General features: G+C 51.1%; 10 protein-coding genes across 10 annotated transcripts; 6 read left to right on the forward strand and 4 right to left on the reverse strand.

Annotated features, from left to right (window-relative positions):
- Positions 1-124: 124 nt before the first annotated feature.
- BJX67DRAFT_382628 (mitochondrial 54S ribosomal protein uL5m) lies at positions 125-1,346 on the forward strand (the record flags this gene model as incomplete). The annotated part of the gene is made up of 3 exons (XM_071033278.1): positions 125-372; positions 459-1,148; positions 1,223-1,346. 3 exons carry the CDS (start codon positions 125-127, stop codon positions 1,344-1,346), a joined length of 1,062 nt encoding a protein of 353 aa, XP_070884639.1.
- Positions 1,347-1,810: 464 nt separating this feature from the next.
- Positions 1,811-4,657, reverse strand: BJX67DRAFT_373051 (STE11 family mitogen-activated protein kinase kinase kinase; the record flags this gene model as incomplete). Its single annotated transcript, XM_071031334.1, has 4 exons — positions 1,811-4,078; positions 4,127-4,278; positions 4,335-4,408; positions 4,473-4,657. 4 exons carry the CDS (start codon positions 4,655-4,657, stop codon positions 1,811-1,813), a joined length of 2,679 nt encoding a protein of 892 aa, XP_070884640.1.
- Positions 4,658-6,847: 2,190 nt separating this feature from the next.
- Positions 6,848-10,047, forward strand: BJX67DRAFT_169730 (FTFMHR domain-containing protein). Its single transcript, XM_071025082.1, has 3 exons — positions 6,848-7,052; positions 7,127-7,181; positions 7,250-10,047. Exons 1-3 carry the CDS (start codon positions 6,893-6,895, stop codon positions 9,690-9,692), a joined length of 2,658 nt encoding a protein of 885 aa, XP_070884641.1. The 5' UTR covers positions 6,848-6,892; the 3' UTR covers positions 9,693-10,047.
- On the reverse strand, positions 10,047-11,572 carry BJX67DRAFT_169727 (uncharacterized protein). Its single transcript, XM_071025081.1, has 3 exons — positions 10,922-11,572; positions 10,772-10,861; positions 10,047-10,710 (listed from the first exon to the last, which is right to left on the reverse strand). Exons 1-3 carry the CDS (start codon positions 11,276-11,278, stop codon positions 10,402-10,404), a joined length of 756 nt encoding a protein of 251 aa, XP_070884642.1. The 5' UTR covers positions 11,279-11,572; the 3' UTR covers positions 10,047-10,401.
- Positions 11,573-11,881: 309 nt separating this feature from the next.
- Positions 11,882-14,923, forward strand: BJX67DRAFT_373053 (uncharacterized protein; the record flags this gene model as incomplete). The annotated part of the gene is made up of 7 exons (XM_071031335.1): positions 11,882-11,910; positions 11,949-12,077; positions 12,149-12,275; positions 12,341-12,518; positions 12,576-13,166; positions 13,219-13,769; positions 13,829-14,923. 7 exons carry the CDS (start codon positions 11,882-11,884, stop codon positions 14,921-14,923), a joined length of 2,700 nt encoding a protein of 899 aa, XP_070884643.1.
- An 843-nt stretch (positions 14,924-15,766) lies between these two features.
- On the reverse strand, positions 15,767-17,445 carry BJX67DRAFT_169713 (adenosine kinase). Its single transcript, XM_071025080.1, has 7 exons — positions 17,251-17,445; positions 17,139-17,154; positions 16,929-17,082; positions 16,529-16,870; positions 16,141-16,478; positions 15,971-16,084; positions 15,767-15,899 (listed from the first exon to the last, which is right to left on the reverse strand). Exons 1-7 carry the CDS (start codon positions 17,300-17,302, stop codon positions 15,857-15,859), a joined length of 1,059 nt encoding a protein of 352 aa, XP_070884644.1. The 5' UTR covers positions 17,303-17,445; the 3' UTR covers positions 15,767-15,856.
- A 167-nt stretch (positions 17,446-17,612) lies between these two features.
- BJX67DRAFT_382633 (DUF1770 domain-containing protein) lies at positions 17,613-18,320 on the forward strand (the record flags this gene model as incomplete). The annotated part of the gene is made up of 3 exons (XM_071033279.1): positions 17,613-17,921; positions 18,014-18,208; positions 18,282-18,320. The coding sequence occupies 3 exons, from the start codon at positions 17,613-17,615 to the stop codon at positions 18,318-18,320; spliced, it is 543 nt and encodes a 180-aa protein (XP_070884645.1).
- On the reverse strand, positions 18,011-20,832 carry BJX67DRAFT_169844 (uncharacterized protein). The gene is made up of 5 exons (XM_071025083.1): positions 20,567-20,832; positions 20,300-20,469; positions 20,046-20,175; positions 19,620-19,988; positions 18,011-19,569 (listed from the first exon to the last, which is right to left on the reverse strand). Exons 1-5 carry the CDS (start codon positions 20,762-20,764, stop codon positions 18,700-18,702), a joined length of 1,737 nt encoding a protein of 578 aa, XP_070884646.1. The 5' UTR covers positions 20,765-20,832; the 3' UTR covers positions 18,011-18,699.
- Positions 20,833-21,974: 1,142 nt separating this feature from the next.
- Positions 21,975-22,965, forward strand: BJX67DRAFT_382635 (60S ribosomal protein uL2; the record flags this gene model as incomplete). The annotated part of the gene is made up of 4 exons (XM_071033280.1): positions 21,975-22,023; positions 22,098-22,589; positions 22,672-22,757; positions 22,828-22,965. 4 exons carry the CDS (start codon positions 21,975-21,977, stop codon positions 22,963-22,965), a joined length of 765 nt encoding a protein of 254 aa, XP_070884647.1.
- Positions 22,966-23,285: 320 nt separating this feature from the next.
- mpt (putative DNA repair and transcription factor Ada) lies at positions 23,286-24,676 on the forward strand. Its single transcript, XM_071025088.1, has 2 exons — positions 23,286-23,515; positions 23,573-24,676. The coding sequence occupies exon 2, from the start codon at positions 23,817-23,819 to the stop codon at positions 24,639-24,641; it is 825 nt and encodes a 274-aa protein (XP_070884648.1). The 5' UTR covers positions 23,286-23,515; positions 23,573-23,816; the 3' UTR covers positions 24,642-24,676.
- Positions 24,677-25,745: the final 1,069 nt, after the last annotated feature.

Consider the following 25,745-nt stretch of genomic DNA (forward strand, 5'->3'; position numbering starts at 1 on the left):
GCCCATCCTATCAGGCAGCAAAAAGGAGCTAACTGTACCACGTGACTTTCAGCATGTCTCCGAAACAATTTTCGGTCCCAGGTTTAAACGGGTTCGAAGCAACAACCATATCCCATGAATATCAATGGCTGCCAACGAGCCGTCAAGATATCTGGCAAGGTCATTGCCGCGGGCTATTGCACCCTCTACCCGCGCACAAGGTCCTGGCTGCCGGCGCTATGCTTCTGACCAAGCATCAACCAAAGCATCTGTCCTCAGCGACCTGGAATTGGACGGGTCTTTAAAGGCTACAGTCACTCCAGTAGACGCCGCGAAGTCTTTTGACCCTATTGCGAAGGCTAGATCACGAAGAGCTCAACTACCACGGAGTCGGTATGTCGTCCCTGCGAGCAATCTACAGCTAATCCCGAATTTCCGAGCTCAACGTGGAAACAATCATACTCATCGTCAACATCTAGATATCAATTCCGATCACCGAAATATGATCGTGGCCCATTACACCCTCACAGACCCCCTCCTCCCTCCGATCCCTCCTCCCGACTTTTCGTCCCGGGGCCCTTCTCCCTTCCCAGAGTAGGACAGACCTACGAGTCCACCGTCGCATCGGACATCCTCACCCTCTGCTACGTTCACAACCCGCCCGGTTTCCAGCCTCCTCCCAAGGCACCTCGCCTCCGCTCGTGGGACGACAGCTCTCCCTACCACAAGAATCGTCCTCTCCGCGGGCCCCGTGGCGGCGACGTATTACGCCTGCTCCGCAAGCCGATCACATTCAACAATATCCCCAAACTCGATCGGATCACAATCCACAGCTACGTCAAGGGTGCCGCTGACAACTCCTCCTGGCTTCACGTAGCTGGTATGGCGATCCAGGCTATCTCAAACGTCCGAGTACAGACCTACAAAGCCAAGACTAGTGTGCCTGCATGGGGCATTTCTCCCGGTAGGGACACAGTAGCCGTCAAGGCAGAGCTTCGTGGAGAGGACATGGAGCACTTCTTCGGGAAGCTAGTCGACGTCCTGATGCCGCGCCTTAAAGATTGGCCTGGTGTGAAGGGCACCAGCGGTGATAGCAGCGGGAACATCACTTTCGGTCTCGGACCAGAGCAAGTTGCTCTCTTCCCAGAGATTGAGGTAAACTATGATATGTAAGTCATCATCATTTTCTTCCTCCCACTTCTCAATCATGCCGCGAAGAAGTTAACTTACCGTGTACAAATAGGTATCCTCCCAAGATGATCCCTGGATGCCACATCACAGTCCACACAACCGCCACGACCGACAAGGATGCCCGTCTCCTCCTTAGCGCGATGGGAATCCCATTCTACGGCAAGATCGTTGATTAGATCGCACGTAGTGCTAGACTGTCTCACACCTTGATGATCTCATACCTTGGATCGACACGAAACCCATACTGGCCCTCCCACCTGAATACATGTATATTATCTTCTTTCTATCTTAGTACAACCATTGCACAGAATTAATTGGGCCCGCCACCAGGACTCGACTATCTCAGCATGAAGAAGATGGAACATTCGGCTTCGAGCGCAAGACCACGAGTCCCGAGGAGCTCAGCAACATATAATATCTGTCGGAAGACGTGAACAGCATTGATATCTGCTAATCTAATAACGCCTGCATATGGATTCCACAGAGAGGTAACTCTTCTAAACACAAACTCAAAAAACAACAAGTAGCCCCCGATAAAAGATAACGACTCCGACTCCGACTCCGACTCCGATTCTCCAAACCCAAGCCATAGTGGGAAGAAAGTCTTTGTTCACCATCCAAATTCATTGACACGTAAGATTCAGTTGAGGGACGTCGCAAGGAAAGGAGACTTGAGCATTTCATCCGCATCAGGTCTCTTGTCATAGTCGATCTGGAACGTCATATCCAAGAAAGCATGGGCATCTTTGCTGGCATGCTCTGGGGCTGGAGGCCTGGCCTGGTTGCTTCCGATGGCGAAGATCGCTTGAAGCTGACTGCAGTCTGGGAAGGGGTGCGATCCGATAAACATTTCAACGACAAGGCACCCCAAACTCCATATGTCGGCCTTCTTGGTGTGGGCGGTCTGCTGTACGACCTCGGGCGCCATCCAATACACGCTGCCCTGTAGCGACGGTCGATGAATATGGCCTCCGCCGCTACTTGCCCGGGATCCAAGAACCGTGGAAGCTTCAACGCGTTTGGAGATACCAAAATCAGAAATCTTGATACCACCCTTATTGTCAACGAGGATATTTGCACCCTTGATGTCACGGTGGATGATATCCTTGCTGTGCAGATAAGACAGGCCCGCCAGAATTTGCCGCACAAAATTCTTGATCAAAGGTTCCTGGAAGGTGTTGTACTGCTTGAGCATCGTGGCAATGGACCCTCCCGGCACATACTCCAAGAAAATGTTGAGATATTGGTCGTCAGCAGTTGTTCCTAGGTACTGGACAATATTCGGATGGTGAAGGCCCTGTAGTAGGTCTATCTCATGCTTAAGCGCGGAGACCATGCTGTTCTTGCGTTTATCAAATTCCGTGCCCTTGGTCGCCGACGGTATCTCCACTTGCTTAACAGCCATAAGCTCACCAGTAATCGAGTGAAGCGCCAGAAAAACACTTCCAAATGAACCTTCGCCGATGAGTGAGCCCTTCATCCAGTTTACGAAATTGTTTCCGGCCAAGAACTCATTCAGCCCATCGTCTTCATCCTCTCCATCGTCAGCCACCAGAACGCTGAGACGTTCATTGAACGACCCTCCATCGGTTGCGGCAACACTTGCGTTCTCATCAATAAGGCTATGAAGCGAATTGGTTGGGTCATCAGAGCTACTGTCGAAAGAAACGTATGACTTGCGATTTGGTTCGATAGGTGATTCCTCTTGAAGTGGATGGAGAGAGCTGGAAGCAATCGAATCCCGGTACGAGGTTGAAGGGAGGCTTGGTCTTGTGGAAACGACAGAGAGGGGCCGTGCGGCTCGCGTGGGTGGCGCGCCATTGTTGAGCCAAGTGTCAGCGATGCTTGGGATAGGTGGTGCATCCCTCAAACTAGATGCATAACTTGTATTGCTGACGACACTCAACCGACTGGCTGCTCTACTCAAACGTTGTGACCTGCGAACTGACATGCGCATAGTCTTCTCAATATCCTCTCTTTGGTGACCTGGAAAGTAAGATGAGATTTCATGGATAATCATCTCGCTTGGCGGTCGAGCACCAAAGAACGACCGTAGCTTGGAAACGGGATGCCGTTCGGTGACCTGAGGAGGATCACTCGAATCCCGACCATGACGAGAAGACACGGGCGACATAGGGTGTCTGATATTTTGCCACGATTCACCAGTCAGCTGCTGTATCTTGATCTGGTTTCGCATATTTGAGCTGCTGAGAGCATTCATATGCGCTACTTGGCTCTCATCCAGTGCGAGTTGCGATGCCCGTCGAAGCTCATCCACATCTGGCTCGCCAGCATGAATCTTCCGTAGAATGAGTCTACCTCTTTCTGACCTGTGAGGTCCTTCACAGATCTCCATGAGTTCGTGGTCGGCAAGCTTCCTGCAGTTTGAGGGCTCAGGCTCCAAGCCATCAAGTACGTAGAAGCAGTAGTTCCGATATTGATGCTCAGGTAACTGGAGCTTCTTCAAAACGCAGACAATGACCTCGTCGGGTGTCTTGCAATGCTTGACGTCCAGAACTTTCGTCTGTCCACCTGTATATATTACCCTGATCACAGATCCACTCGGCAATGCTCCCAACGTCATACCATCAAGGCTTGGATTCTGTCTCAAATGTGAAGTGGTCCGCTGACTATGACCTGCCTCAGATGGGGTCCCAGGATTCCGGCCAGAGCCTGAGCCGAAGGAAAAGTAACCTTGTGCTTGCTCTTTTCGCCCGGATTCTATGGGGCTAGCCATATACCGATGTGGCCGGAGAGGGGACCCCGAGCGCGAAGATGGCCTGCCGTACCCATGTTCGCCAGCCTTAGACGAACGGCGAGCACCCGAAGATTGCTGGCGAGCGTTGTACGAACGAGTGGAGTCAGATGAGGCTGTCTGGCTCGCCGCTTCTAAAGCCGCCAGCTGTCGCTACAGGCGGTCAGTAAATGTAATCAAGTAAGCTGGGAGGAGACATACCAGATTCTTTTGTTTACGATTGACTACCGACTTATTCCTGAGCTGCTTTATCGCAACAAAAATCCGCACCCTGTCACCAATTTTCTTGATGCCCATCTCTTGAAGAATCTTTTGGTCGCATTCAATCAGGTTGTTGCCATTGAAGTTGTTTGCTGAAAGTCATTAACACCTTTAGGAAATAGTCAGGAGAGCTCAATACGGGCGGTACCTTTAAACACAGATTCATACTGCTGACAATTGATGCTATGCAGCCAAGCGATGACTTGTTTCTCATCCCAAGAGCTAGAATGGGATCAGCGGCTGGAAATCCTTGAATGCAAATACTATTCCCAGGGTTGTTACCCACCGTACAGCATCAAGCCCGTCGTCAGTTTCGGAAAACTCGGACTTTGTTGGACTGGTATACAGTGTTCCCGTCTGCGTGTCTGAAAAAGTGGACGACTTCAGCGACCCGGTATGGTAAGACGCTGTTGGGGTTTGCGACGTTGGCAAACCCAGCGTGTTCGCGTACGGCGGCTTTGACGCCAGCATTGTGAAGGGATTCCGAGGCGCGAGCCGCGACGAGTGTCCGTTCGATCACACTTTCAACAAGGGTGGTGAGGGATAGCTCCCACTGAGGTAGATATATTCAAGTCGATAGAGATGAGGAGGTCTCAGTAGAATTGCAGGTTATAAACGCATCATAGAGGGCATCTAGAATAGCAGATGCTTCTGTCAGCCTTGTCGACGAAACAAAGAGGAGAACTCCGGAGAAACGGTAATGGCAACCCCCACGTCCACACAGCCAGAAACTGGGAATTGCATACCAAGTCAACATCGCATTAGAGCAAGTAAAGGAGATGAGAACAAAGTCACTCTCGATGATAGAATCAATTGGTGTTGATCTTCTTTCTGTTCAGAGTCTGGACCACACTGGGAGAGGCTAGGCGACGATCGGCTGCTATCGACGAACCATGCCCGTCGACAACGGAGCCTGAGATGGAGGGGAAGGGAGGGGAAGGGAGGGGAAACAAAGGGATCTAAACGGGGGGAATGTGAAGATAAGAAAGAAAATAAGAGACAGCCGATCAACAGCTGAGGATCGTCTGCTGTGGACGGAGGGGATGAAGGAGGAGACGAGGTCTTATTTCAGAGTCCCAGACTCAGTCCGTCGCCCCAATGAATCCACTCTGGAGTCTCAGCGCCGGCTTTGTTGTTTCAGCTTTTGGGCTTCTGGCTGGGCCGCGTCACGTGCGTCGGTTGAGCATGGAGAACTCGATGTCCATCTGAGGAGTTCATATCTGCCTAATTTGAGTTCCAGCGACTTAATCCGATCGATCTGAATAATTCCCAGTCAGATAAGACCCCAGTCGCATCCCGCCCAGAGCTCTCAGCACGCACAGGGAGTGATTTGTGAGGGAGCCCAATCTGAAACAATAACCTGTGGCCACTGTCAGACCATCGCCGCCTCTGCTATTTCTGGTTCCGCCCCTGTCTCGAGTCTTCATCTTTGGATCCATGGGAAACATTTTTCCCCCTTTTCCAACCAATTCCTTCGGTAGAGACGTTAATTGGGACGTATTTCAATGCTTCTTGATACAGCCGCCAATTGCTGTATCAGATGCCATTCATGTTTGCTTGATCTCTTACTTTCGCTGAGCTCGGTGAAAATCCCATGAGTCGACAATACTTCTACCCAAGCTGTCCTGGGAAAGACCTCTTGATTTCTGCATGCCTTGCTCCAGAACACGAACATGCCCATCGGAATTTTTAAAGGAACTTCATACCCTCCTGGGACCTCGCAGGACGTTTTTGCTGCGGGTCATATTAGCGTCCCGGAGGCCGCATTATTGGCTCACAAGCAGATGGGAAGCACAGCCCGCTGACTTTCGGAAGCGAATGGCCATGCTTATCATCCCACAGTTCAAGGAGGGAAGTCCGCCGAGAGCCCAAATCGCGAGGAACAACTTGATGACTTTCAGTGTTGAGGGTGTTTTTGGCCCTTCCCGGTTTGTCTCGTGCTCCTGAACCCCTCCGCCCAAAGCAGCCATCTTGACCAGGACGGAGGTCAGGGTCAAGTATCAGGAGTCTTGCCCATGTCGGGTCGAGCAGAAGAAAACCTCCCCTCTTGGACTCCTTAACTCTTAACACCATATGCAATGGTCGGAATGCGTAAATTTTGGGCTTTGCACATTTGAGAGCGCATACTAGCGCGTCGATGCCGAGGGCACAATTCGAGAACCAAGATAGAATGTTGGTCAATTCAACGAGACCGCGATCCCAACCTGTTCATGTGCCGCCCAAAAAGCCAGAAAACCAAGGCAGCGAAAAGGCCGAACGGAGTCATGTTGGAGTGTTGATGAGAAACCATAAATGCCCCCTTTCTGAATGCATGCATCTGGCTTCCGCATATGTCTGTCAAATGCGCAGCCTTGGCCAACAGGACTCTGAAGCTGTGTCTCCGCACCAGTGGGGATGACGATGGCTGCACTGGACCTCCGTTGATGAACACGGGCATGCACGAAGAAATGGAACAGCTAACGATTCTCCAATCATTTCCCACCCAGAACGCAAGATCAACCTCGAAGCACAACGCTGATACTCGGATTCAGGCTGGAGTAAATAGTTGATTGCCCAATGAGATACAATCATCCTTGTGGTTCGAAGGAAGGAGTAATGAAATTTGGTGCCTCAGGCTGCGAAAGAATCTGTTTCCGGTGATCACGTGGCACCCCCTCACCCCCCACAGTATTTTCTTCCCCGCGCCCGAGATCCATCCGAAAAGACATGCTCCAAACCCCAAGGCCATTCGCCATGGACGATGAGAGGTCAAATCCGGGGAAAGTGAGGAAGAAGTCGACCACCGCCCATCGAAAATCCCTCTCCTGTGAATACTGCAACAGGTCTTTTGCCCGTCTCGAGCACCTTCAGCGCCACCTCCGCACCCGTTGAGTAACCCTGATCCTGCTCTCAGGAGCGCAGTCCGTTTCGCGGCCAGCCCCGGCTAATCCGTCCTTCTAGATACCAAAGAAAAGCCATTCTCGTGTGATATATGCTCCAAATCTTTTGCAAGGAGGTAAGTTCCCAGCCATGCCGCACTGCAGCGCTCTCGCACTAACCAGTCCTCCTTCTCGTCCAAAATAGCGACCTACTTGTACGACATGAGCGCCTAGTTCATCCAGCCGAGGCGGCAGCCAATCGAGAGCATCGAAATCATAACAATCACGATGTCTCTCAGACACCCTCTTCTTTGATCCAGCCATCTCACCATGAATCTCGAATGCTGGAGCTAGCCGAAGCTGTTCCGATCCCTACTCAGCCAGTTCCTCCTCCTCCTCCGGAAGTCCAGATTCAACCCCCTCCCATTGTCGAGACCACCCACTTCAACCCATCCTGGGGATACGACTTGAACCTCTTATCCCATGCTGCGAGCCATGTTGCTCTCGAAGGCCAACAAGAAAGTTTGGAAAGTATTCGGAAACCTTCGCAGAGCGTCGCGCCACCTCCCTCGCTTTCCCATGTGCCAGAAAGGGCGATTACAGATAATTATGGAGTTGAGCCCTCAATCCTAGATCTCACAGACCTTGGCGACCCTGTCCAGGACTTTACAGTCTTCTTAGAGAGCGTCGGTCTCTCTTCAGATTGGGACTCGGGCGTGTTTTCAAGTGTAGAAGAGCCAATTCTGCCGAGCGGCCCTCCAATGGAATCCAAACCTGCAGTTCGCGAAATTTCCAGGCTTGGGCCTGATGTTATGAGTGATCCCAGGACCGCTACTGACGAAGCTCCGTCTTTTTCCAACTTCGGTTCCCGACTGCCCTCACTCCAGCCAGAAACTCACGATGTTGATGATCGCCTAGCCTTCAGCGACGAAGGCCCAAGGCCAGCTTGGGATATACCAAACTTCGATCGCCAAGTCTTCATTCAGAAGCTCGATGAGTTTGCTCACGTTCTCCCCAAGGGCTTCGTCCCTCCATCGAGGCACGCCCTGTCTCGGTTTTTCGCAGGCTACATCAATGGTCTAAACGAACACCTCCCCTTTATTCACGTCCCAACACTCTCTGTTGCGAAATGCTCGCCCGAGCTTACTCTTGCATTGGCAGCTGCAGGATCTCACTACCGCTTCGAAAACAATAGAGGAATTGACCTGTTCCACGCCGCCAAGGCTATCCTGCTAGAGCGCCTACGGAGAAGAGACAGCAAGCAGGTGCCGTGCCCGACATGGAACTTCTTATCTCCTTCCTCAGGATTTCATAATTCAGGAGGATCGTCTACCACTTCCAACAGTCCCTATCAACAACACCAACACCAGCCCCATCTTCTGTATCCCGTTGATCCCTCAGGCTACGCTCCCGAAGATTCAGACGCTCACATGGAGGTGATCAAGACCTTCTTATTACTTACGATATTCGCTTCGTGGGAACGACATCCTGAGCTCCTCAGGGAAATTCTTTCCCTCCAGAGTACATTGGCCAGGCTTGTCCGAGAACATGGCCTCAGTGAGCCAACCATCGGTTTAGACCCAAACAACTGGGAAGAATGGGTCCGACGGGAATGCAGCAGACGTACAAAGCTCATTGTCTACTGCTTCTTTAATCTCCACTCAATAATGTACAATATTCCTCCACTCATCTTGAACGCAGAGCTCAATCTGAATATGCCTTATTCGCATGATGTCTGGAAAGCCACAAACGCAGCACAGTGGCGCCGCCTCCTTCGCAGTCGGCCGAATTCGGAGGTCTCTTTCCAAGAAGCTTTCACGAAATTGTTTCTCAAGTCCAACATCACAAGCGCGGCACCAATTTCGCCACTCGGCAATTATATCCTGATACACGCCCTTATCCAACAAATCTTCTTCGCCCGTCAGCTTTGCCTTTCTGCTCCCAACCTGCATGGAACAAGTTTGAGGCCTGAAGACTTGAATGTTCTGGATAGCTCCTTAAGTTCTTGGAAGGCGCTTTGGAAGCGCACTCCTGAATCAAGTATTGACCCACAGAACCCAGCAGGCCCGATTGCATTCACATCCACCGCCCTGTTAGGCCTCGCTTATATCAGACTACATGTGGATCTAGGACCATGTCGTCGCCTCGTTACTCAAGATCCGATCCAAATTGCAAGAGCCCTGAATGAATCACCTCCTATCGCGCGAAGCCCGCGCTTGATAATGGCCCTTTTACACTCTGCACACGCTCTCTCCATCCCCGTACGTCTGGGTATTGACTTCGTGGCGAGAACCCACTCTTTCTTTTGGAGTATCCAGCATTCTCTCTGTAGCCTGGAGTGCGCTTTCCTATTAAGCCGCTGGCTACTCTCTATACCAATGACGCAAGCCGAACAGCGACTATCTGAGCATGAGAGAAAATTGCTCCTGTGGATCAAGAGCATGATGGATGAAACTGACATGGCTGTTGACCCGCCAGGAGCCCCAGATATCGATTTCATGACCAACCCGTACAAGGCAAAACAACTTAGTGTTGCTATTGTTCGTGTATGGGCACGAACGTTCAAGGGTAACACAAGCTGGGCGATTGTGGAACTCGTCGGGTCAAGCCTAGATGCCTACGCTGACATCCTAGAAACCCAGATCTAGCAGGGGCCACTTTCTGTAAAGCCGACATTGAGATACTCAGCGTCTCCTCGTCCTATCCTCGCCACCCAACGTGAGGTTCCATCACAGCAGTTCATGTCAAGTTCCTCCGATCCAAGGTCTAACTGCCTCTCATGCACCACAAGAGGCAGAGACGTGCGCTCCATGGCCCATGTATCCTTCCGTTCAGTGAGAAAAGTTCGCCCACCATGGCGTCTCCCACTTGTTGGTTATACCCTGGACTTTGCGGCTTTACATCCCTCCCTGTATATAGCTTTCCTCGTTCCAACTATTATTTGTTATTGATTTTTGCTTTTCTTTTTCTCCATTTGCTTTGGGCGGCGCAGGTTAGTGCACTGGTAATGACCCCGGATGATTTTTTTTTATCGGAAGCTGGATATATTCTGGGGCACAAGCTGTTTATTATGCTGTGCGTCCTTTTTATTTCTCTATCTCTTACTTTTTCTCCTACTTTGACGGCTGGACGAGGGATGACTATTGTACCCCAGTGCTTTTCTCAATTTCACGAGTCTTATATGAATTTGCTCTCGTCTCGGATCAAATACATTCCTGCATCTGCTCATGTGCTCTAAATTATTACTACTCCCACCAAATAAAAACAATCGAGAGTTATAGTATGCTCTAACTCCATTGCTATACCTCATATCATAGTCATATATCCGCCTCCCATCACCAAGCCAATCCGTCCAGTTCAAGGCCGATTCCCAACTCTTCCTTTATTCGTCACGCTCGCGGGAACAAACCGTAATGCAGACATAGATCTCTCGAGCTCCGCTATTCCCGTGTCCTCGGATCTAGATGCTGCCGTCTGGTTTGGCTCCGGTGAGCGGTTTTGGTTTGAGAAAGAGCTAGGGACGGAGATCGATGTCTGTCGGTTCCGTAGTCGGCCTTCCTGTGGTGAAATAGGCGCACTAGATAAACGGCGTCGGTGGGTCTGCATTGATCGCAGCATAGACGTTTGCCTGTCAATGCCGTCGTTTACGATGTAGAAGTTGTATGTCTGGAGGGCGTCAGGTATTTGGCACCTTGGCGATGGCGATTGAAGGAAGGGGGTAGAATACCTTGGGGAACATGTGCTTATCCATAAGATGCATCCTGCGTTTCTGGGGTGTCGAACACTTTCGCTCGCAGTTTTCTACGAAACACCCATACTCCACTCAAATATCAGCAAGCCAGCCATTTTTCAGGACTGAGGAAAGGAAGGTACATACAGTCTTCTCCCCTCGTTCTCTCCTCGCAGCTATTAACGAGTCATGGTTCTCTTCAATATGCAAGGTTAGAAACCGGTCTGTGGGGAAGTTTCTCGCGCACTCAGCGCATCTATTGACATGGGCTTTCTGGTAGTGTACTTCGTAATCGTCATACGAGGAAAAAGACAGTGTTTCCCGGTGAGGTGGAAGGGAGCAGCGCATCACTTCTTCAAGGGTTGAGTCGGAGGATGCGTCCGGGAGGTGTATTTTGGAGGGAATTAGAGAAGACAGTGAGGACTCTGGGGACGACAGCCTTGACCGACTTTCTGCAGACCCATCAAAAGACGGAAATTCTGGGCTTCGAGACCGTTTGGCCATCTCCTGGCCGCCCCTCACGAGTATTCTGCAGTGGTAGGTCACGTAGCGGTCGTAGTACGACGTTATCGCATGAGGGAGCGACCTGATTCTCACATGTTCGCTTCCCCTGGATGTTTCCCCTCCTCCTACTGAGAAATATGAAAGGCAATACTTCCAATATCACAGCATCAACAGACGATGGAGCAGAAGACAAAATGCATACCATGAGTTACGGGTGATTCACAGCACTAGCCACAGCACGTGCTCCGCCAATCAACGCCTGTCAAGCCACAGTTTCACATCCGGAAATAAAAGGTCCCATGGGACGTTCCCGTGATATTCTTGGGATTTCCTAACAACGAGGGGCCAACCTTCGCTCGTTGCCTCTCCCTCTCGCGCGTCAGGGCTCATCTTCATCCAATCTCCCTATTATAGTAGCGCGTCATTCGCCCTCATTCCGAAAAGCCCGATCCTCCCCCAATTGCCCCATCACCGTCCCTCGACTCATTACTGATGGATCGTTCATTGATCCTGTCGCCCGCGGACTCCCAACCAGCTATAGCCATCTGACGGGCGAAGCCAACGGTGGAGTGAGACGGAAAATCTGGTCCCGCGACCTTGAGCATGGCGTCGGCGTTCCAAACTGCGTGGCAGTCAGTATCCTCGCTTTCGCGCTTGCAAGGTCGGCAAGTGAAATCGTGCAACTCCTGACGCTGATAAAATGCCGCTGCAGGTCTGCGCTTGAGATTGAAAAGGAACTTTCGAAAAGTCTTGCTGAAAAGGAGCCTACGTTTGCCGAGATCTCTCATCATATATCAGAGTTAGATTCCTGCTGTTTTCCTTCGCTATCAAATGCTGTGTCGCGCAACTGGCTGACTGTCTGCTTCGCAGGCTCCGCGATGCTTGCCAGAATGCCATTCTCCAGGATTGCGAAATTGCCCGCTCCGTTGACGTGGAAGGCCGACTTTGGGATGCGCACCTCAAGATCAATACACGGTTTAGAAAGTTGCTTTCCCGCGTGAGTTACACACATTTCGTCACCGCTAGGTAGCCGCTGTCTGACCATTGGCGTGCACGATTTAGTTCCGCGAAGACAATGGGAAGAAGAAAAAGCCGGTAGAGAGGAGGAAACTTGAGAAGCATTACCTTGAGTTCATCAAATCCAGCCAACGGTTCTATCGCGGCTACATTCAACAACTTGCTTCTCACTTTGCAGGAATTCCGGAGCTTGAAAAGGTCGCGCGGAAGTTCAACTTTGATAGTAAGAATTCAACCCCCTTCCAGTTCCCCAAGTTAGTCACTAAGCACCCATCCGTAGATCTAACTGCAACACCTGCTACCCAACCCTCCAAACCTCTCCGACAACTTATACTCGTCTCATGCCATACGACGCTTATCCGGTTAGGCGACCTTTCGCGCTACCGCGAAACGGAGCTGGTCAACAAAGATCGCAACTGGGGTCCCGCCATCGGTTACTACGATTTAGCTACAGCAATATACCCGGTTTCCGGTGCATCGCACAATCAATTGGCGGTAATCGCCCTTGCTGATGCTAACCATCTAAGGGCTACCTACCATCTATACCGGGCGCTATCGGCTCAGGAACCGCACCCAACCGCCAAAGGAAACCTTGAGATTGAGTTCAGAAAAGTTATGAGCTTATGGGCGAAGAGGGAGTTAATCCGTCCTGAAGACGCCGGTATTCCGGGCAGGGCATTGGGCCCTTGGTTCGTGTATCTCCACGCTCAATGCTACAGAGGAGTAGATTTCCCTGAGCATGACGAACTGGAGAGTGAAGTCCTGAATCAACTGGCTGTCGACTTGAAGGAGCGCTCGCTTGAAGGAACATTACAGAAGTTCTGTTTGATCAATATCGCTGCAGAAGACTTCTCGCGTCACCGTTCGGACGGTAAGTTCCCTGACACCTCAGTTAGGCAAGCCGTCATTGATGCAAATGACAGACGAATCCGTGCCCAATACGCGCCTCTTCCTTCAACGGATCAATGTGAAGACATTCTTCACTTTACTACAAATCCTTCTAGCTGAGGTGGAACGATTCGCGATTGAGGACTCAAACGGCAATAACAATGCCAAAATTGGTGCTGATAAAGTCACGATCGTTGCCCGCCGTATCCTACCCGCACTTCGAAACTATAGCTCTTGGCTTTTGACCGTCAATGACTATCTCGTGGCATACAACGAGAAAGATACCCCTCTCGCTGTCCAAGTAACCGAATTTTGGAAGATCTATGCAAACACTCTGACTCTTCTGGCTTCCACCTTTGATGTGATAAATCTTCCCGAGGTAGAATATCTCCTAGAAGAGGACGAGGAAACATTATGTTTTACGCCACTCAGCAAGGGCGTTACTTCCCGTCGGTATCTGGATGCGAAGGGTCAACAGAAACCGCGAATGAATGACCCAGGTGTCGAAAGAAGCCATCCGAACATTGAAATGCTTTACAGGATTCGGGAATTTGTGATTGACGGGTTAGATCTTGTTGTGGGCAATGTAAGACCAGGTTTTTGGACTGTCGTGAAGTTTTGTGGCTGACATCTTTTCAATCATAGAAAATACCAATCGCTCTTGTTGACGATGACGACAAGAAAACGTTCATCTATAAGGAAGACGGCCTTCCGTCTCAGTTCTTTGCCAGCCCCTCAGGCCACCACCATACACTTTCTTCTGCAAGCGTCGAGCGAGATGATATACAGCAAGTGAGGCAGGTGGCGGGCCTCAACACCGACTCCAGGAGTGCCTTTGATGGTTCTCAGTCGGCTTCCATTTCCATGTCAGCTAACATGCACGGTATTGTCGAGGGCGTTGAACGCTTGGTGGAGTCAGACACTTACGAAAATGCCCCTTTGATCCCTGACCAGTTGACCCTTTCAGCAAGTGCAAATCAGCCGCAGCAACGTCCCCCTATTCCCGCCCAATTCTTCGACCCAGCCGCCAATGCAGCGCCGAGCAAAACAGACTTTCCCGCCCGGCAGACCCCCATCGCTCCGCCCGGACTTGGGCCGCCAATCATGGCTAATCACGCGGCCTCTTTGGGTCAAACAAGGTCATCCCAATCATATACCCCACGGCCTGCCCTTCCCGGGATTCCCAGCATCTGGAACACAGCATTTTCACCTAAATCCGGCAATACATCTTCTCCACGCACTCCACCAGGGCTTCAACCGCCGAATTCTCATACTGCAATGATCCCCAAGAATGCCAATAGCCCAGGCCATCAGCGTGCGTCTCAAGAGCCCGTCGGTACAAACGACCCGATGCTTCGCCATAGCCCCATATCCCCTTGGCTCGCTGCACCCACCTCGACAACACACCCGCAAACACTCCCTAGCTCCCCATGGGACAGTGTAGCGTCAAATACGACTTTTTCACAACAACAACAACAACAACAACAACAACAACAACAACAACAACAACAACAACAACAACAACAACAACAACTGCCTCGTCCTGCATCCTTTGGGCTTCCAAGCCAGCCAATGTCGAGCGGCTTAGCGAACGCCTCCTGGGCGAACAATGCCTTCCTCGCCAGTACTTTTTCATCTGGAACAGGATTCCCAAGCCCTGGGATGGGCAGTGGTCGCAAGCCGCCATCAGCCCAATATGGCGCAATTGGTCAATCGCCTCGCATTGGGCATGGAGGCTGAACTCACTGAACGAAGGAATCGATTCCTTAAAAATCCTTTTCCTGGACTCGAGCACGGACCCGCAACTGGGGTAATCCTAGCCCAGCCGGGGAATGCTAGGAAAAAGCCACGATAGGGTTCAGTTCATGGAAAGGGCCCAGCTAGTGAAGGATTACCTATAGACCCTCCACGAATACCTCTCTCGTGAACGGGAAGGGTTTGCATGACCTAGGGTGCCCGTACTGTTGCATATGCGCCCCCGCGTATCCATGGCTTCCAATCAACAGTCTATCTCGAGACCGAAACTAGGTTTCCACCTCCGTGGTTAGCTGGTCTGCTTGCTACGCATGCGTCTCAATTCAGTGAGGATGAGCCAAAGTTTCGTCGTTCTGGGTCTTCAGTCCTTTTTACGTGAACTACATTGTGTCTCTCGCACGCTCTACACACTTGAAATTCGGCATGAGATGAGTGGGGGGCTTCCGGATAGCTTTGGACCTAAGCTCTGAAGGCCACGAGCATTATATATCTCGGTATCTCGAAGCCTTTCGCCTCCCGCTTTACAATTGATCTCCAAATTTCATGCTCTCAGATTGCCATAGCAGGGGGAATGATTAGATATTCCAAGTTTTTTTGTCCTAGGCCAGCCTCGTAAAAACCGAAGTATGCACAGAATTAATGTGGTACATATTTGTTGAAAGTATATGGAAAGCAAATGGATGAAGAAGATAATAAGGAAGTCATCATCAAATCGTTGTTGAGAACGCCTTCTCTGCATCTCTTGTCTATCGTATTTTCATCATCAAAGTAAATGTTATATATTGGAAGCACATTCTGCCCTTTGAGTAGAAACAGCGCCAGTCTATGACGTTAAGTCAAGGACAAAGTGGGTATAGAAGGTTGAATCCTAAATGAGAAACAGAAATTTCATGGCGGGTGGAATAGTGTGAGAGGTACTCATGCGCGTTCGGGCGTGTAGGTCTGCTTGGGGAAGGGGAAGCTAGATCGAATATTAGTATAGTTGTTGCTGTGGGGCGTGGCGGAAAGTAGGGGAGCGAGGGAGTAACTTACGAAGGTCCCAGCTCTTGGATGCTCAGCTTGGCGAGCCACTGTCCAAGGTCGATGCACTCTTCAAGAGCCTTGCCCTGCACCACTCCAGCGCTGAAGCCACCGGCGAACGCGTCACTAAAAGATGGTTAGCATATGCGTCCGACCCCCAGTAAAAATCTTTAACTACTTACCCAGCGCCGTTGGTGTCGTTGATGGCGTCCTTGGAAATTTCGCGCACCGGGAACTGCTTGACTTCGACTTCACCACTCGCAGTAACGGTGGCAGTGACGGTGGGCAGAGTGCCTTGGGTCACGACAGCCACCCTGGGGCGGCTCGTGTTCTTCTTGGGTAATTGAGCTAGCTTCTTCGCAATTTCAATGATATCAGTCGTGCCCCATTCGTGGCTCTCAGAGTAGGCAATGGCCTCGGTCTCATTGCAGAACGTGTAGTCAGTGTAAGGGAGGACACTGTCGAGCTGATCCTTGAAGAACTGAGGAATAAAAGGTGCGGAGAGAGAGAGCATGAAAACCTATTCTGTCAGAATTACAAATGAAAGATACGGATGGTGAAATACCATACCTTGTTGTTCACAGCAGCTTCTTCACCAAGGGCCTGGATGGCAGGAACACAGACTGTCAGGTGATATCCACCGACATAGTAAAACTGGGCCTTTTGCACGAGGGCCCAGATATGAGGCTGCTTGAGATGGTCGATCTTGTATTCGTTCGCAGCGGCAAGATGGGTGCACATGCTGCGGTTGTGGCCGGTGATGATGACACCGCACTTGCCAGTGGGCTGGACATCGTCGACGCGATATTCAGTGTGGACGCCGGCCTTCTCGCAGGTCTCTTTGAGGATATCGGCATACTTATCCCGCCCAACACAGCCGATATAGAGAGTCGAGTTTTCAGGGAGGATATACTTGTAGCGGAACATCTCAGCGATTCTATCAAAAGATCTCACGGGGGCCTGAAAGTACCTGAGCTCCACGAGCAGTGTTCTGAGCGGCACCACCAGCAATCAGCTTGGCATCGTGGTTCTGGAGCAATTCTTCATAGAGCCCCATGTGCTTATCCTCGGCCAGAATAGCGTCATTTGCCTTGAGTCCATACTTCTCGAGAAGGGCGGCGTCACTATTGGAGTTGTTAGTTAAGCCTTTGTCTAGAAATCCACCGCCACGGAAACGTACCCAACAGCTTGGATATCTACAATCCCATCAAAGACAGCGTTAGTAGACTGCGCCAACTAATTTTGGGATTGGCAATGGCTAAACGTCTATTTAATATGGTCAATTCACTCACCCAAGAGGGGGTTCTCTAAGCAGAGAAGAGGGTAACCCTGAGTAGCAGCCATGCTGATCCAACACCGGTGATGAGGTTCGGAATTGGTGGAAATGAGAGTACAGGGGGATAATTCAAGAGGAGAAGAGAGTTGACTTGAGGAGAAGAAGGGGGAAGGAAAAACTGAGAGCGTTGACCTGGAGGATAATATTGACCGATGGAGGGGCAACCAATCGGCGGCCTTTGTGGGGCCTTAATGCCTGAGGCAACTGTATTCTCACCTCACCTTCCGAAGTCCGGAGTATCTTAACGCAGAAGCACGATACTTTACAAAGGCCACCAGCACAAGAACTTCGAGACACAGCTCCTTGAAACGCTTTAAGATGACAGATCCCGCTATTCAGGTCGCAGAGACCGTTCAGACTGCCTCCATTAATCGAGCACCCTCCGCTTCGCGTGACATCAACCCACCAACTTCGGTCTCTGAGAAGAAAGTCCCCGTCGAGCTTACGCCATCCGATGCTGACAGCATTCCTTCGGACCTCGTTGACCAGCATCGAGTGCTTCGGCCCCCCGCACGGCGACATACTCTACCCCCGCTACCCGATCTGCGGTTCGAGCAGAGTTACCTTGCGAGCATAAGGGGTGCGGATACATGGGGTCGAGTAGCCTGGATTACTGTGAGAGACCAGGTACGCAGCCGATAATCAACATTCAGCAACTTGAATTTTTTGCCTTAAGACAAATCAGATGCGATAGATGACTAACTTGGGCCGATATTCAGATACTTCTACCTCTGGTCCAAGGTACACTTTGGACTCTGGCTCTCTCTGGCTGGCGTTACTGGAACCGCAATGCGTCGCTAGGCGGGCAGACACTAGGGAGCAGGATCAGAAGATGGTGGTATGAAGTCAATAACTGGAAACTCCCCCCTCTAATGCCGAAAAATCCCAAAGTCGCTGCTGAGCAGGTGGAAGACGTATGTACTCCGTACCTATTCGGTTTCCCCGTTGCACTTCCTCAAAGACGCTGACATAGCGGAGTTCTTACAGTTCTATACAGCGCAATTTTCCAACGCAGGCGCTGATTGAGGCCTTGTCAATGGGAGTGGATAAATAGTGGCTGAAAACTTCTTTGCTTGCATTCAAGGCGTTAAGGATATAAAATGGTTGATGGATTTAACTTATTTCAAATATCCCAATTCTCAATGGGTGGCCGACATAGCATACTGTACACATAGTGAAGGGCGCAGTCCACTTTCAGCCTGGTGCTGATACTGTCTGGATAGTCATAATGAATAAAGGCGCCACAATATTCCTCATACAAATCACCCGCTTTTTATAGACAAGGACAGATCTAATCCCAGGGTAAGCCGTATTACGCCCGAGGCCATATAATACTTAAAACTCCGAAGTCCGCGAAATTAAGAACTCGCTGAAGGTATGCGCCGTGACACGAAAGCGACAAATTTCACGCTGTCTCACCAGGCCGTTGGATGGAAGGTTGCGCAATAGCAGCAGCAGAGCCATCTGCACTTTGCACGGCTCCTTCGCTTGGGGCTGAGGAGAACACGACAGCGGGCGCTTGAACAGGCGCAACTTGCGCGCCTGCATCCGTTGGAGGTCCTCGAGGGCTTTCCATAAGGCCGTTAACCACCGGATGTTGCGATTGAATCGTAGGCGGATGTTCAGCGTAACCGAGCGGCTGTTCAATAATTGTCTCTTTCAGCTTTGCAGGTATATCTCCTGTTGGCTGCTCCCCGACGTCGCTCGAGTCGCCCTTTTTGCCATATCTGAGCTGCACCACGAGACTTGGGGGCTCCCCGTTCACGACAGATTCGTCTCCGCTCAATTCGTCCTCATCATCACCTTCAAACTCATTGTCGTCTTCCTCTTCGCCGCCTTGCCACTCGTTCCCACTGGACTGTGCGCCATTCGAACCCTCGTCTTCATCATCTTCCAAGCCGTAATCAGTATACCCATTCGCCCTAGTGCCCCGGGTTCTTTGTCGCCTCTCGGACCCATATTCGTCGGCAGGGAATCCATCCTCCCGCTGCCCTGCGAGGAGGCTCTCACCATACAAGCCTCCCGCTCGCGAACGGATCTGCCTACCACTAGCAGTAAATCTGGGCCCCGCAGGCTCTACAGGGCTGGAAATTCCAGAGGTGTTACGTCCTGACCGTCGAGGCGGCGGGAGGCCATCAGAAAAGATGTCCTCATCGTCAGAATAGGTATACTTCAGCTTCTTCCCACGAGTGCGGCCTTCATACAGTGAGAAGCCCGGGTCCGGTCGAGCGAATGCGGCTTTGCGAGCAATGCGATAATCGCGGCGTTTGCGTTTCTTTCATCCCGTTAATAAAATAATACAGAACAGTTCAGAACGTAGCTTACCTCCTCCGAGCCCTCAAACCGAGGGACGGAATTCTTTATCCTCTCACTTAGCTTTTTCGAGTTTGTTCCTTTCTCCGCTTCAAGCTTTTCCGCAACAGCTTTCAACTCCGGTATTGTCCCGGCCACACTCCACCATGTGACGTGCTTCAAGGCCGGGTTGCTCTCACGATAGAGCCTAAAGTGCGTATCATCGAGACCTTCAATGAGCCAATACCGACGCTTCAAGCTATCGCGTCCCCAAGGCTGTACGGAAAGAGGTTGGTTTAGATCATCTTCGTGACGTGATTGTTTGTAGGATTCCTTGATCTTCGCTTGGACGGCTTCGGAGGACGAAAGGGACCAGAGAATCAGCGACTTCAGCAATTGTAGCTAAATGGAGTTAGAACATCATTCACGGGGCGCCGACACCATCGAAAGACCACATACACGTTCTTCCGGCGACATTGAGGCAAAGCTGCGACCACCATGTAGAGGGTTTTTGCCTTGCCAAGCTTTTGGCCACTGAGCAGCATGTGTCTGGATAGCCTCCTCCAACGGGCGCTGATAATGGTTTCGCCTGCGCATTGACAAGTAAGGAGTTAGTCTCGTAGTAGTGGAGTCTCATAACAGTATGGCATGCAATGAGCGGATTCTTTAGAGCTCATGGGGATCACGACACGGAACTGAGATGGTGATCTTACTCAACATCCTTCTTCCTGTTCAAAACCAAGCCAAGCAATGCACACAACAGCCGTTCAATATGGTCACCTGGTACAATTTCCGCTACGCCTCGCTCAATATCCTGGGGTCCAAAGTGTGGTGCTGATCGCGGAAATACTTCGTGAAAACGCGCGCGGAACATTACAATGAACTAAGAATTGCGCCTATTTAGCAAACAAACAGGTCGAGGAACGCGAAAACCAGGCAATGGCAAGCTTGCGCGGCACCATCGTCAAAGAGTCACTTACTGCAATATCTGGATTGTCGGCCAACACATATTCGTGAGGTGGTGATGGAGCTCGTTTCGGTGGCGGCGTTTCGGACTTCTCCTTCTTTTGAAAGTACTTGGTGATGCCGACAGGCTCATCAAGAGCCATGGGCATGGACTCTTCATCGGAAGGAGGCGCAGACGATAACGACGAGAGATCTGAGTCGGACAGAGACATGTTCGAGATGTGTGCGCGGTGACAAGGTGGGTGATGTTCAGAGCAGAGAAAAGTGGGTGAGCCTGGTCCGCGTCGCAGGAAGTTGGCTCTGCTGCCCAGGGTGCGCTACTGTCCGCCAGCTTCAAACGCGGTCTCTACGCGGTTGGCTCCAATGACATGACAGCCCATATCAAGGCATGATCAGCACCCAATCAAGACGATATCTACATTCTTTGATACTATCTGAGGCATCAGAATCATGCCGGAAATCATTGGATCGAGTAAATTGAGTATCTAGCAAACGTTTGCGTGTTTTCATGGAATATAGAAATCAACCACAGGTTCCAGGGCGTTGTGAACGAGCACGAAGTATCAAAAGCGGACAAGTTACTGAGCGCGTGCATGATTCGCTCGAAATCGTCAAGACACAAGCGGAAGTCTTCCAGAGTTTGCAAGTAAACACACATCGAATGTGTACCAAGATGCATACATTGAGCAGGTTGGCACCGTAAGTGCAGGAAGAGACGGCCCCTGAGGATGATTTACCCAGAGTAGGGCTCGCAAATCCCATGCACATTGAGGGCTAAGGCTGTTATCAACCGAAGCAGAGTTCTAATAACCCTTTTGCAGCGGATCATGGCTTTGTGAGGTAACAGCCCGTTCCATGACGCCTCATTTGCCATATCCAGCTATCCACGGCGACCTGTTGGCAAGCCGCCGGACAATGTACGAGATTTTCTACCAAAACGCGTCAGCTTAATGATGCAAACAGTCACACTCGGGAAGCAAAATCGTCAAGTTCTCAGTGAGAGAGTTCAATGCCAATGCGATTCACTGCCACGCAATCTACCATGTCACTAAATTGTGGGAGATCAAAGCCTCATTCGACGGTTCGCGAAACACCATAGCACCGCGGCAAAGAGAGTACAACTGGGCACATCGGTGGGAGATCCCCAGTGAGATGAACAACTCGTCGTGTGGTTTGCCCCAGGTTCTGATCATGATTGTCGCTGAGGAAGCCTTGCAAGTGCCAAGCCACTAGTACCAACTCGGCTAGGACACCCAGTAGCGACCTTCGGCCCTAACCCACAAAGCCCTTCGAGATTGAATTCTCGATCAAGTCACAACCCGTCAAGCCAATCTTCTTGAGGTACGACGACCACTTCCACCACAATCGCTGGCGGTCTTTCTCTCGAATACTAACCTCCAGGTTCGCATATAGAAAGTCGCCATGGGTCGTGTGATCCGCAACCAGAGGAAGGGCCGTGGCTCCATTTTCAGTGAGTGCGACCGCAACATTACTGAGCCGACGATGAGATGTGATCAAAAATTGCTGATAACGTCTCTCTTTCAGCGGCTCACACCCGTCTCAACAAGGCTCCCGCCCAGTTCCGTGTCCTCGACTACGCCGAGCGCCATGGATACACCCGCGGTGTCGTGAAGGACATCATCCACGACCCTGGCCGTGGTGCTCCTCTCGCTAAGGTCCAGTTCCGTCACCCCTACACCTTCAAGCACGTCACCGAGACTTTCATCGCCAACGAGGGCATGTACACTGGTCAATTCATCTACGCTGGAAAGAACGCTGCTCTCACCGTCGGCAACGTCCTCCCCCTCGCCTCCGTTCCTGAAGGTACCGTCATCACCAACGTTGAGGAGAAAGCTGGTGACCGTGGTGCTCTTGGTCGTACTTCCGGTAACTACGTTACCGTTATTGGTCACAACCACGATGAGGGCAAGACCCGAATCAAGCTTCCCAGCGGTGCCAAAAAGGTCGTGAAGAGCACGGCTCGTGGTATGGTTGGTATTGTTGCAGGTGGTGGTCGTACCGACAAGCCTTTGCTCAGTATGTTATCCGAGCCATTGATCTACCAACAGTGGCAAATATGGAAATCTTGGAGAAATAGGGCGCTGATATCTCTTTACAGAGGCTTCTCGTGCCAAGCACAAGTTTGCCGTCAAGCGCAACTCGTGGCCCAAGACTCGTGGTGTTGCCATGAACCCCGTCGATCACGTAAGGCCTATGATTCCCCACGTTGTTTTTCGAGCACGAGGAACAGTCTCTAACATAGCTTTCTCTACAGCCTCACGGTGGTGGTAACCACCAGCACATTGGTAAGGCCTCGACCATCTCCCGCTACGCCGCCCAGGGTCAAAAAGCCGGTCTTATTGCCGCCCGGAGGACTGGTCTGCTCCGTGGTACCCAGAAGACCAAGGATTAAACGTGATATCATATGGAGTTTTTTTCTTTGTGACGGGTTGAAAATGCTCTTTGCTATGAGACATATGTACTTAGGCGACTGCGGACGCGTCCTTAGCCAATCAAGGTTGTGGCCCACAAACAGTTTCACTGATGGCTAAAAAACACAAGGTTTGGAAAGACGGGATTATAAGGTCTCGAATCTTTGGGTGCATTCTACGGTCTATGATATCTCAGGCTCAGGAGCATGGCGGCAATAAAATCAAAGTCAAAGTTTTGTCTTACACCAATGGCCCCATTTGCTACAGGATACAGCGATAGTGAATCGCGATGATGGCGGGAAGTAGTACTATAGCAGCTTGCTTTCTCGATAGGCAGAGTGTCTGGGAACCTGCCTCGGGAGGATATGGCTGAAGCTAATGGGGGCCAACTTCAAAAAAAACATCAGCCGTACCTAGCAGCATCCACCGAGCTCCAAGACGTACATACCTGCTCATCGTCGCCTGGCCAACATGTTGTCAGCCGGCGCATTACCATCCTCCTCCGAATATGCTCCATGAGATACTTGAAAAGTTTCAACGTTCCGGTTCAACGCAGCGACGTTCCCAAGCTGACCACGGACCCTGCAGGTACTTGAAGAACATGGTGAAGCGGGCTCCATGCTCAACCATGTCTATTTCCCGCATCCGACATCATTCTGATTTTCCTTACGAATTGCAGCGTTGAATCGTCGAGAGCTCGTGCCGCCAGCTGCTCCCAAAGTGACCAATCATCGTTGTGCTCCCTAATACGAGATCCCATCATTTATTCACAAGACGCCGCCCCTCCAACCGAGCAAACCCTATCAAGAAACCACCATCAAGCCTGTCTACGATGTCACAAAGAACAACCCCTCGAAAACTCCCCCCTCTCCCCAAAAAGACGCAACCCGCGACATCCGCAGCCGCCCGCTGGCAAGCAGTAGTCAACCGCGACGCAACCGCCACATCCTTCGTCTACGCCGTCCTCACCACCAAAATCTACTGTCGACCCTCCTGCTCCGCGCGCCTGGCGCGACGAGCAAACGTCGAGTTCTACGATACACCGTCACAGGCCGAAGGGGCAGGGTTTCGGGCCTGTAAGCGCTGCAAACCAGAAACACTTAAGCCCGCTGTCAACCCGCAGGTCGTCTTGGTGCAGCGCGCATGCCAGACTATCAAATCCGATATAGCATCTGGTTCGAAGCCGACGCTGACCAGGATAGCCAGGATGGCAGGCTTAACGCCAAGTCATTTCCATAGGGTGTTTAAGAAGGTCATGGGCGTTACGCCGGGGAAGTATGCGGTGCAGGTTCTGGATGAGACTCGAGCAGCGCTTGAGAAGGAGAAACCATGGGATGGGGTGGGCGGCTATGCGGATGAAAATAGGAATCCGGCCTTGTTTCAGCCCTGGGACGATAAGTTGCGCGCTGAGTTCGATTCCTGGTTGACTGGGGGTGTGGACTGGGATATTTGTGACGGAGAGGCTGTTGTTGGCGCCGACGGGGATCCTGGTGCTCTATGGAACGATTTCGATGTTTTATTAGCCGCGGAGGCTCAGTTTTTGTCTCAACAGGATTCAGTATGTCCGCTGACGGGTGGCCTTGAGCTATATGATAGTTCTGAGTCTCCTGGCTCTGTGGTTGTTGATGAGCGGGGTTTCTCATTTGTTGGTGTCTAGGCGCGAGGATCTGTCAGTGTGTATCCCTTTGCATTATCTTGGATCCTTCGAGGCGGCGTCAGTTACTTATTCAGATACTAAATATAACTGTAGAAAGCTGAAATATTGTGGACACAAGTCTTTGCTTCATGTGACGATTGGCACGGGGTCGCAGGGATGGGAAATCCAGCTCCCTCTGCTTGAAAATATATAGAACCTGCCTGGGGCATCTATCTGAACAGAAAGAAAATGCTTCATAGTTAATCAAGGAATCCCACGAAGGATTGACCCAATGACGAGCGCCGATGCCTCCAGACAAACTTACAGCCTCGCCCCTGATGTGCAGACCGTTTCTCATCACTGAGTGAGTTATTGGAGACTTCATCACAGTGAGATAAGCATGGACAAATTGAGGGATAAATAACGGTAACCTTGGAATATTCTGGCCCAGTTGAAGCATTGCCACGTCCTGGCACTTTCAGCCAATCAGTATCTGTTAACCGTAGGAGTCGTGCATGGTAATCCCGCTAATTTCAATTCATGCATTCTCAGTACCTCCGGTGTCAGACGCCAGGATCGCCCAAATCCGTGGGGTTTCTGGACAGACAATGAAGAAGATCGCTGTTGCAGATTCATCCACAGCGCAGGAATGGCAGTTGATCATCGATATTCTCACCCATTCTGCCTGTGCTGGAAATAGATGGTGGCAAGGGACCCAACAACAATCGGACTCCTATGGTCGGAGGTTGGAGTGGGTGGCCCCAAAAAGCCTGGCCTGCAAACGCGTGTCGCTTTCCAAGTCTGGGCAAGTCAAAGATGATCCGCTGAGGGGATCGATTTTGTCTGGCCATCGTCGGGGCTGATGTTTCAACCATTTGGTTTCAGGTACACGCTCTCGACCATCACCCAGTGGCTGTGAGCCCCGCACCCAACAAATTGCTGGACCCAATTCCTGTAGGTACCAACGTTCGACCCGGATGGACCAGCCTCTGCATTATTGGGCTTATCTTGTTGGAGTGCACACCCACCCCAAAGCCCTTTGCCGCCATGGAGACGGCCTTGGGAGGATGTGGCGTTTCCGGCGGTTCCTCGAGACGATTGCGATTGGCATGGTGTTACTTTCTG

The sequence above is a fragment of the Aspergillus lucknowensis genome (assembly GCF_044049455.1).
Source record: "Aspergillus lucknowensis strain CBS 449.75 chromosome Unknown BJX67scaffold_30, whole genome shotgun sequence".
NCBI classification, from domain to species: Eukaryota; Fungi; Ascomycota; class Eurotiomycetes; order Eurotiales; family Aspergillaceae; genus Aspergillus; species Aspergillus lucknowensis.

Bases quoted from the DNA above. Each gene is read 5' to 3' on its own strand.
- BJX67DRAFT_169730 (XM_071025082.1), top strand. From the start codon at position 6,893: ATGCTCCAAACCCCAAGGCCATTCGCCATGGACGATGAGAGGTCAAAT. The intron at 7,053-7,126 runs GTTGAGTAACCC...CCGTCCTTCTAG, and splicing joins TCAGCGCCACCTCCGCACCC to ATACCAAAGAAAAGCCATTC. The intron at 7,182-7,249 runs GTAAGTTCCCAG...CGTCCAAAATAG, and splicing joins TCCAAATCTTTTGCAAGGAG to CGACCTACTTGTACGACATG.
- BJX67DRAFT_169727 (XM_071025081.1), bottom strand. From the start codon at position 11,278: ATGGCCAAACGGTCTCGAAGCCCAGAATTTCCGTCTTTTGATGGGTCT. The intron at 10,862-10,921 runs GTATGTACCTTC...ATTTGAGTGGAG, and splicing joins GAGAACGAGGGGAGAAGACT to TATGGGTGTTTCGTAGAAAA. The intron at 10,711-10,771 runs GTATTCTACCCC...GACGCCCTCCAG, and splicing joins ATAAGCACATGTTCCCCAAG to ACATACAACTTCTACATCGT.
- BJX67DRAFT_169713 (XM_071025080.1), bottom strand. From the start codon at position 17,302: ATGGCTGCTACTCAGGGTTACCCTCTTCTCTGCTTAGAGAACCCCCTC. The intron at 16,479-16,528 runs GTATGGTATTTC...CTGACAGAATAG, and splicing joins AAGCTGCTGTGAACAACAAG to GTTTTCATGCTCTCTCTCTC. The intron at 16,085-16,140 runs GTAAGTAGTTAA...ACCATCTTTTAG, and splicing joins AACGACACCAACGGCGCTGG to TGACGCGTTCGCCGGTGGCT.
- BJX67DRAFT_169844 (XM_071025083.1), bottom strand. From the start codon at position 20,764: ATGTCTCTGTCCGACTCAGATCTCTCGTCGTTATCGTCTGCGCCTCCT. The intron at 20,470-20,566 runs GTAAGTGACTCT...CGCAATTCTTAG, and splicing joins CCGACAATCCAGATATTGCA to TTCATTGTAATGTTCCGCGC. The intron at 19,989-20,045 runs GTATGTGGTCTT...AACTCCATTTAG, and splicing joins CAATGTCGCCGGAAGAACGT to CTACAATTGCTGAAGTCGCT.
- mpt (XM_071025088.1), top strand. From the start codon at position 23,817: ATGTCACAAAGAACAACCCCTCGAAAACTCCCCCCTCTCCCCAAAAAG.